The sequence below is a fragment of the Barbus barbus genome (assembly GCF_936440315.1).
Source record: "Barbus barbus genome assembly, chromosome: 7".
Classification (NCBI taxonomy): domain Eukaryota; kingdom Metazoa; phylum Chordata; class Actinopteri; order Cypriniformes; family Cyprinidae; genus Barbus; species Barbus barbus.
Genome location: NC_136735.1, coordinates 12,695,253 through 12,705,086, shown reverse-complemented (window position 1 = coordinate 12,705,086; position 9,834 = coordinate 12,695,253). Strand labels below are relative to the sequence as shown.

The 9,834-nt window shown below is 37.0% G+C and overlaps 1 protein-coding gene across 1 annotated transcript; it reads right to left on the bottom strand.

Moving 5' to 3' along the window:
* Window positions 1–6,794: 6,794 nt before the first annotated feature.
* On the bottom strand, window positions 6,795–9,594 carry LOC306872049 (beta-crystallin B1-like; the record flags this gene model as incomplete). Its single annotated transcript, XM_079420391.1, has 5 exons — window positions 6,795–6,966; window positions 8,362–8,504; window positions 8,909–9,041; window positions 9,139–9,257; window positions 9,496–9,594. 5 exons carry the CDS (start codon window positions 9,592–9,594, stop codon window positions 6,795–6,797), a joined length of 666 nt encoding a protein of 221 aa, XP_079276517.1.
* Window positions 9,595–9,834: the final 240 nt, after the last annotated feature.

The window sequence follows — 9,834 nt, the reverse complement described above, 5'->3', positions numbered from 1 at the left end:
GTTCAGAAGTGGCTTGGTAGCCCTTTTCCTGAAGACGTCTGAGCGTGGTGACTCTTGATGCACTGACTCCAGCTTCAGTTCACTCCTTGTGAAGCTCTCACAAGTGTTTGAATCAGCTTTGCTTGACAGCATTCTCAAGCTTGTAGTTATCCCTGTTGCTTGTGCACCTTTTCCTACCCAATTTCTTCCTTCCAGTCAACTTTGCATTTAATATGCTTTGATACAGCACTTTGTGGTTTATTATTGTGGTTTCAAAGAACAAGAGATACCCAGAATTTATACTGTAGGGATGGTCATTTATTGAAACTCAAATTTAAATATTCTAATATTTTGAGATACTGATTTTTGACTTTCATTAGCTGTAAGTTTATTAAAACAAAAACATATTTTTAAATGTTTTACTTTACATGTAATGAATCTAAAATATATGAAAGTTTAACTTTTTGAAATAAGTTGCAAGAAAAAATGAACTTTTTCATGATATTCAATTTTTTTGAGATGCACCTGTATATCTACGTCTGTATCTACATCTACGTATATCTACACCTACATCCACGCGTAGCAGACTCTTCACTCCTTGAGTTCTCTTTGCAGTTGTTGCATAACCCTGACCCACATCTTTCAGTACATTTCTCTGTTATTTTCTCACTCGTCTGTTTCCTCTGTCATTGATGATCCATAGTTGCTGCTGAGTGTCGGCCTTCATTTCTCTCTTAATAAATCCCTCAAAGCACAGTCTTGTTCTCTGCAATTCCTTCTTTTTGTTTTTCTCTCAGGCACATCACATCTCTCTGGCTCTTTCGCACATGTGCTTTTTGAGATTACAGTTCTTCCTGCCTCGTTCTTTTCTCTTTTATGTTTTTTTGTCTTTTGGTGACATCCTCACTTTCCTTCTCTACTGTTCTGTTTTTCTCTCTCTCACTCCTTCTTTTCTTCCTTACCTTCTTTTCTGCACTGACTCTTTGTCAGACTCAAAGAGAGGAATGCAAGTGTTAGTTTGCTCACTGCCTTCTGTGTGTGTGTGATCGGTGTGTGGGCAAGTGTCCTGAGGACAAAATGTGTAATGTTTGTGTGTTTGTGTACAGACACAGCCACAGTATAACTGACCCTGCGTGTGCATTGTGGAAATGTGCTAGTGTGATACTCAGCTTGAACCGTACTCATGTGTCTCTCTGTGAATGTGACAATGTGTCAAATAGAGGTGTCATTTCCTGGTTTTTATACAACAGTTTGTTCCAGTTCTCTGATTTGATTGGCCAAGCCATTTTCTAAGAGTCAAATCAGAGACCTCTAATGAGGAGTAGACGGACCACACATAGAACGATGATTGGAGGGATAACAAGTTCCTGCTATAAAATACCCATGCGCAACTATTGGAAAATACTTTTTTTTTTTAAATCAGACTTTCTGTGTTTTTGTTTCTTGCTCTAAGATTGCAGTGGGACTTGGAAAACCCATGCAACAACTTGTGAGCTTTGTGCTTCTGCTTTTTCCAAACTATTTGAGTTGGTGGAAAAAAAGCTAATTATTCCACCAAATTTGATCTGAAACGATAGGTATTTGATATTAACTTGTGGTTTATTGGACTGTTGTATAAGGCTGTGTTTGAAAGCTGAAAAATACTGCGTCCGCAGGCAGCACACGGAGGTAGGAAGCCAGCAAGGCACATCCAAATCCAATGATCATTTCACATCCTTTGCCCTAAGATACTTTCTTCTGATTCATTTTTGAAGGCAGCATAGATGCATTCTTCGCTGTTTGATATCTACTATCCTGTGCGATTTCATAACATTTTTCAACTTTATACTTAATTATGACCAAAGTTTTCTCTGTTTAGTTATAGATCATTATACAGTTATGCTGTGTCAGAAGCGCATCCGAAATCAGTTTCAGGAGGTACCTTTAAGCTGAGAAGTCACTGGCTAAAGGCTGTGACACACCAAGCCGACGCTCAGCTGTCGGCCAACGCCAGACAGTCTTTGACCGACTGTTGGCTTGGCTTTTGCAGTGAATTGTTTTTGGCCAGATTGTGAGACAGATCACTCTGACTGGCTGTTCAGCTTAGCAGATGAGTGCATGTGAAGAAAAAAGTGAAACTAAAGAAAGCAAGCAAGCAAACAGCAAAGTCAAGAGGGTACATACAGTACAGATGGCTCTTCTAATTTTACATCTTCATCTTACCTGAACATTCCGATATGCAATATTCCAATATTTTTATAATGACATGGCTGCCTGGGATGAAGAAAGTGAAGACCGACTGATCAACAAGATCATATACAAACAACTAGTATAGATGTTCAGAACATACATGCTATTTGTCTGGTGTCTGTAGTTTTTTGATGTTGGTTTGGTGTGTCACGGCCTTTAGCCAATGATTCCTCAGCAGCAAGGCAACAAGTCAGATGCTTAAGCTTTCATATTCAACCTAAACCTCTGAAAACACCTCTTGCATGAGCACACAATAACTAGCTAGCCCTTTTGCACAACCTTTTTGCTTACACTTCTACCACTGGTGCTTGCAGGAATTTGTCATTTGAAATAAACGTGTTAATCCCTTCTGGTATATTTCTTTTGCTTGCATTTCAGATTTGTTTCTTTGGATAAAAGCATTTTTTTTAATGAATAAATGTAAAACCACATTTGCGATCATGCTATATAGTTATTATCATTAACTAAAACTAAAATGATTAAAAAAACATTTTCATTACTTAAATTATTCTTAATTTAAAATATATAAAAGTAAACGTAAACTGAAATAAAATAAAATTTAAAAGCCTTATTTTGTTTCAGCTAGATTAGTTTAACAAAACTAATAAATAAAAGTGATATATATATATAACAATGTTACTAAAACTTTAAAATCAAAGTGAAAACAAAAACATTACTTCAAAATATTCACAAAAAGTACAATAGTATATTAATAATACTAAAGTAACTCAAGTAAAATGACAACCTTGCTAATATTCTACCCGTTTACCCCTCTTCCAGCTATCCTCTTGCCACATTTTCTCATGTTTTCATTTCCAACAGATTAAACTTTCATATAGATATTTTTCCAAAAAAAAAGATTATGAAAACTATATCTTCCTCTTTCCACTTTTACACCTATCTAACACTAACTCATATTCTTCGCCCAGATTCCTCAGACTTGCCCCAGCATCCCAACGCAGTTTCTGGCCTCTCAGCCTCATGCACTTGCTTACACACACTCTCTCACCCCTCTCTGCTCTTTATTTTTAACCCAGTCAATCAGACACTGCTCACCGATGACGCAGATCCACATGCAGCACTGACACCATCAGCCAGAATGAAAGAAAGAGAGAGGGAGGCTGGCAAAACAGGGACAAGCTGTGGCAAAGAGAGGAGACGGAGGGAGAACAAAGTGCCAGATAATAATCAAAGATGAAAATCCTTGAAATTTACAACTGAACGACAAGTGCATTGTTAAAATATTTTGTCGGGTAACATCTAAATAAATTGGTTTTATTCAAATTATGATCTAGTATTGCTGAATCAACCACCAAAAAAGTCCATGCTAAAAATCAACCACCAAAAATGTCCCCTGTCAGATCAGGTAGAAACGGCTCCTCTAGTTAACACCTGTACATTTTCACCTTTTTTATACAGTGTATGTAAGATAAATATGCTGCTTTGTAGGTGTCTTCACTCTTTGCCTATTCTCCACTATCTCTTTGTCACTTTCTCTCTAACTCTCTCTATCTTACTGATAGGTTCACACCCACTCGTTTGTTAAACACTGAGACAAATAGCTTACATCACTCGGCGGAAAGACTTTTTAGGAAGTTCCAGAAAAAGAAGCGCTTCTCCCCCAGCTAACTCACAACACAGCCGTGACGCAAGAAAGAGACCTGCCGCACACACACACACATACAGCTCTTGCAGGCTCTGTGTACGCTTGTGGTTCAGAAGCAGAGAGATGAAACGGCAAAGGACATCTCTGTAGATTTCTGTGTGTGTGTGTGTGTGTTTGTTTAAATGGAATACAGAAAATCCATGAGTGATATTGCACTGTAAAAGAGTTTTCCCAGGCAACCTAATGTGCTTATCTAATTTAACTGATCACTAATATGATTATAAATAACTAAACTATATTAGGTTACACTAATGAAGAATTTTTAAAAGTCAGATTAGGGAGAACTAGATCTGCACATTTGCACTGTATGTGTGTGTAGATGTGAAGCCGTGCTGTTGTTGACGTCGTCATGACGTATTTCACAAATGTTGTGAATAGGAAGCAACTACAATTATTTCAAAGTGCCACAAGAATAAGAAAAATAAGAGGACTGACAAAACACAATTGTTGGTACCTTCTTGTGGTGGTTGTGTGGTACTATAAGAGTGAGATACAATTACCTCAGAATCCCACTGAGTCTACCTTCCCTCTAAATCATTCCAGCCTGTGTGAGTGTGAGGATGAGAAAAGTGTGAGAGATGGGATGCTCACACACTTAGGATGTGGAGTTACTAGATTTCCCAAGGTGCTTGGAGTGCGTGTGTGTGTGTGTGTGTGTGTGTGTGTGTGTGTGTGTGTGTGTGTGTGTGTGTTTACGTGAGCGAGGCCTCGGGGCGACTGACGTCAATGAAAAGGCTGGAGCTGGGATGAATCTTAATTGTGTCTTGTATGTGTTTTGGCCTTATGTGGGAAGCATGACATCAATTTCAAATAATATATTAATTCATTCAGGAAGGTTTAGAAATACGTTATGTTAGGATAATATAAACTCATGCATGTGTTTGAAGAAACTGGTGAGGTGTTATATAAACCCACAATCATTCTGTGTATGATGACAGAAACCTATATCTGTCTTATATTGCATATTATTTTAAATGCAATGAAATCCAATAGAAGTGACAGATATAACAACGCTGATTTATATTCAGTGCACAGGCAGCACATGCTCCAAAACTGTTAATTATCAGCTTGTGTAATTATTATACAATCTTAGTTTAGTATATTTGACAGCTCACTCAGAATCTTCATTTTAAACGAGTAATCCTAGACTATTGCTGTATTTAAATAGTTTAAATGGGTCATATCATAATTTTAGATTTTAGTGCATTTATGCTATATGTGTGCTGTTATTTAGACTTTTAGTCATTTTGTTTTGTTTGTTTTTTCTTCACCACAACAGGCAAAATTTAGTTTTTATGATCATAGACTCTTTGGCTTAAACAGGCTATTTATTTTCCTTTTATATTTTTATGAAACATTTTAGAATTTAGAATTATAATTTTTTCTTTGGCTATACCTTTAATACTTACAGTATATGCAACATTTCTCTAAAAATATAAATGATTTTATTTTAAATTATTTAGGTGCCTTTCAAATCATTGGGGCCCTTCAAAAGGTGCTAATATGTATTCTTTAGGTACTTTTCAAGTATTCTGTCTTGCACATGACATGACATTTTAATTATTAGTGATTTAAACACGTTTAATTTACCACATTTTGTTTGTTTAGTATTGTTTAATATTAAGGTCAGTTATTGGATTGCATTTATGGCGCCTTTAAAAATACTGTTAAAAAAGGTATTATTATTTTCTTAAATTCTTCCAAACTTGTATATAACCCATTTGCTTCCCCACTGCCATGAAATACACAATGCGAAAATGCGATTTGTACAAAAACGTGTGGCTGAGGTTCATTCATTTATTTAATTATTTATTTATTTTTTGTTGGTGTGAGTGGGAATTTGCGAATTTGCTGTAAATGTTTCAGTATCGTTGAGATACTACTAGCTTTTATTATTATTTTGCTGTTAGTTTTTAATATTATCTTATGTTTACATTTTCATTTTTGTTAAATTTCATTAATTTTGTTGTGTTTTTGTCATTTTTTAATTATTTAAAAAAATCTATATTTTTATTTATTTTATTTCATTTGTTTAGTACATCAAGCTGTACTAAATGAAAATAAGAAATGTAGCTGAAAGTTTTTTGTTTTTAAGTTTTAGTTTTAGTTAACTATAATACTCCCGTAGCTTGTTGTTATCAGTATATACCAACTTTTTACCACTTAGTTTCAATAAAGTTCATAATATGAAAGTTTTCATTCCAAAGTATCAAGGACTTATTATACTACCCCTTTAAAGATATAATTCATAATTAATGTTAACATTTGATTCATGTCTTTCTCTTGAAGGTGTTAGAATTTTTGGGAATGTGATGATATGAGAGGACTGACATATTGATGTTAAAAATAAAAGGCCATGGACACAGATCAGCAGTGATAACAAGGAACGGTCACAGGTGTCGCTTTTATTACCGTTCCAAAAGGATGTGGAGGTTTTACACGGCCTTTAGGCCAAAACACCCCTCCCTCTGCTACCCATTGCCCCCCCCCCCCCCCCCCCCCCAACCCACCCTTATCAATCCCCTCGAGTCAGACATCAGTTAAGACTCTTTTTGATGGACTGATTTCCTCAGGGGAAAAGTGAATGGAGGATGAGGAAGGGGAGGAAGAGGGAAGAAAGAAGAAGATGGGAGAAGAGGTGAAGAGTAGAGAGAGAATAAAGGGAGGTGGGGAAGAAGAAGCCATGCTTTCATCTGTTATCAATAGCCACATTTTCTATTGTGATGTTTTGTCTGCTAGGCTGCTGGCCATAACTCACTGACCTCCATCCCTCTCTCCTTCTTTCCCTTCCCAGGATGACTCATACGGGTGGTGCGCTCCTCCTCTCCTTCTTGGCCCTCCCCCCTCCCCCTCCTTCATCGTCTCCTCCTCCTCTCTTTCTCTCTCCCCTGTTCCCTCTCTTTCTCGTCCTCCCTAGCCCTCACTTGGTGGCCATAGTGTAGCAGCCGTCTGGGTGCCACTGCATGTCACGGATGCGCCTGACGGACTGAAACTGGGGATGACGAGCGCCATACTCGTTAAAGTGACGGTACTCGCCCTTCTCCAGCAGGTACTGGCTGCCACGATAACCAGGATACTGGTAGCCCACCCAACTAAGACAAGAAATGAGAGGAAAGGCAAACAAACATAGAGAATGAAGAAAACTCAAGTACAGAATTGAGAATAAAGAAGAGCCTATTTTTCACTTCTGTATTATCAGAAGTTTACCACACTGAAAATTATTTTATTGAAATATTAACAGCATTAATACTGATAGTTTATCTAGGTTAAGTAACCATAAATGAAATGAAAACTTAAGTGTGTAATGCAAGACAAAAGTGACTGTTTTCAAACAGGTTTCCAGAAAGTCTGCCATTAGTTGAATAAACACAGTCTCATGGTAATTCGTAACAATTTTACGTTTTGGCAAACTGGTGGCTAATTCATATAAATTATACAATTATATCATTTTATCAAATCATATAATTTGTATGATCTGCTTATGCAACAGTGTCAGTTATGTTTAGGGGGCCTTCATGCATTTTTCAGAAAATCATATGTTTTTGTGTGATTAACATTATATGAAATCGCCACCTCTTAGAATAGTTTTGTTTTTCTGTGAGTTTGGGTTGGTCTTGCCAAAAAAGTACACAGATTTTACAGTGCCAGATTTTATACCACATTGGAAAATATTTTATTCATATTTTGTTGATTGAAATATTAGGAGCTTTGATACTGTTCGCCAAAGACAAAAACAATCTCATGGGAATTCATAACAATTTCATGATTTGACAAATTGGTTAATTCATAAAAAGAATTGTTCAGTCTGATTTGTATGATCTGCTTAGGCAATAATAACAAAAAAAAAGAATCTTCACACTTTTTTTGGAAAATCATACATTTTTGTATGATTCACATTATATGAAATTGCCACTTCACAGAATTATTTCTGTGAGATTGGATTGGTCATGGCAAAAAAAAGTCTGCCATTAGTCAGACAAACAATCTCATGGCAATTCATAACTATTTTACGTTTTGGAGATTACTAATGAACAAATTCATTCAAACTCATTTTGTCACTTTCGTACAATTTGCTTTTCCCTCAGTAATAGTTATGTTTAAGAGTGGACCTTCATGCATACTTTATATAAAAAAATATATATATTAATTGAATTCACATATGAATTACACATGAATTCACATAAAATTGGCACCTGGTAAAATAGTTACATTTTCCCATGAGAACAGGCTGACCACCCCCCAAAAAAGAGCAATGTCTTGATGGTGCCACATTTTATACACTTTTCGGTAGCTAAAAGAAAGTGTTATAACATGAAAAACTACAAATTTCTGTTTTAAGCTCAGTGGATTTAGGAAGTGAGGTTTATGACTTATAGATCACAGACTTCACATTTTTCTCATATCAGATCTATTTTTTATGCTGAGATCTCACTTTTATGTTCAAATATCACAGTCTACTCAGATTTCTTTGATGAGAGACCACTTACGTGCCACAGCTGACCATGATGCTGCCCACGCGGTCAGTAAAGCCGAAGGTGTACATACTGGGAACATCGTCATCGATAATCTCCATTTTACGGCCCTTGAATTCACCAACTTCATACAGACAGATCTTATGCTTTTCTGGGTCCTGTGAGGAGCACAAACAAGAGGAGATAAAGGTACAATGTTCACTAATAAATGCATGAGATTTCAAAAATAATTTTTTCTTTGGCCACTTTTAGCCACTTTTATGAATATAGTGAGTGCGACAGGACTGGAAATGATGGGAGGGAAGAGATTAGGAAATGTTGGGAGCTCGTTTCAAACTTACATTGCCTTCAAAAACTCCATGGCTCAATGTTTCAGGAAATATATCCATAGATTTAAAAATATGTATTTTTTTCCTTTTCAGTTTATCTGTAGCTGGGAACAGGAATCAAACTCACTTTTCTGAATGAGCACCATGGCTTAGTGAATGATTTTCTTATAAATGGAACGAAAACATTCTAAACAAAACCAGAAATGTGTATAATGAATAAAAGGGATGGATACCATTCTGATAGGTCTGAAGGACAGCAGGTAGTCGTTCCTGTGGCAGTTGCTCCAGCAGTCCCAGCGGGGGTACTCGCCCTTCTCCAGGATGTACATCTCTCCGCAGAAGTTCATCTGCTCCCAACCCACCCAACTAAATAAAAGAGAGGAACACAGAGAAAATGGAGGTATAGTGTTAAAATGCACAACAATTGGTAAGTCGCTCATAACTATATCACAGGAACACTCACGGGCCGCACTCCACGCGGAGGGAACGCACTCTATCCATGCCCATTTCACACACATTCATGCACTCATTGGAGATCTCGATCATGCGGCCCTGAAAGTTCTCCTGATCATACACATACATCTGAGAGAGAACAAAGCAGAAGAAAATCAGGTCAGTTTTGCTTGTTATCCAACTCTCAGTTAAAGTTGTCAGTTTTTAGTTTAGCTTGGTGTAAAAATAAAGCATACATACAACTCCCACATCTATTTCTATGGAAACTGAATTGACACTGTTTGGCACAGCTGTTTGCCATCGTGCACCTTTCATCAGTCATCATGTGCGACTTTTATGCATCTGTAAATATGGCACCGGCACATACCCTGTAGTTTCCCATGCCCGTCTCGGTTTTCTTCTGAATTTGAGCAGCCTTCCCGTCAGGCTGGGAGGCAGGCTTGGACTTCTCTCCACCAGTGGACATGATGACTACAACAAGAGAGTGGAGAAACGTGAATAATTAGCAGCCTTCTTGCTGGAAATATCTATTGTTGGATATGTAGTGATGTGAAGTGTTAAATATTGCTCAAAGCAAGCCATGAAACCCATTCCAACAAATCATCGAGTACATTTATAGCCCTGAATGAATTCTTCACCCACTTACTTTGAAATACTTACACAATAGTGTTACAGACGTACAATGCTCATACGTAACAATTTGACC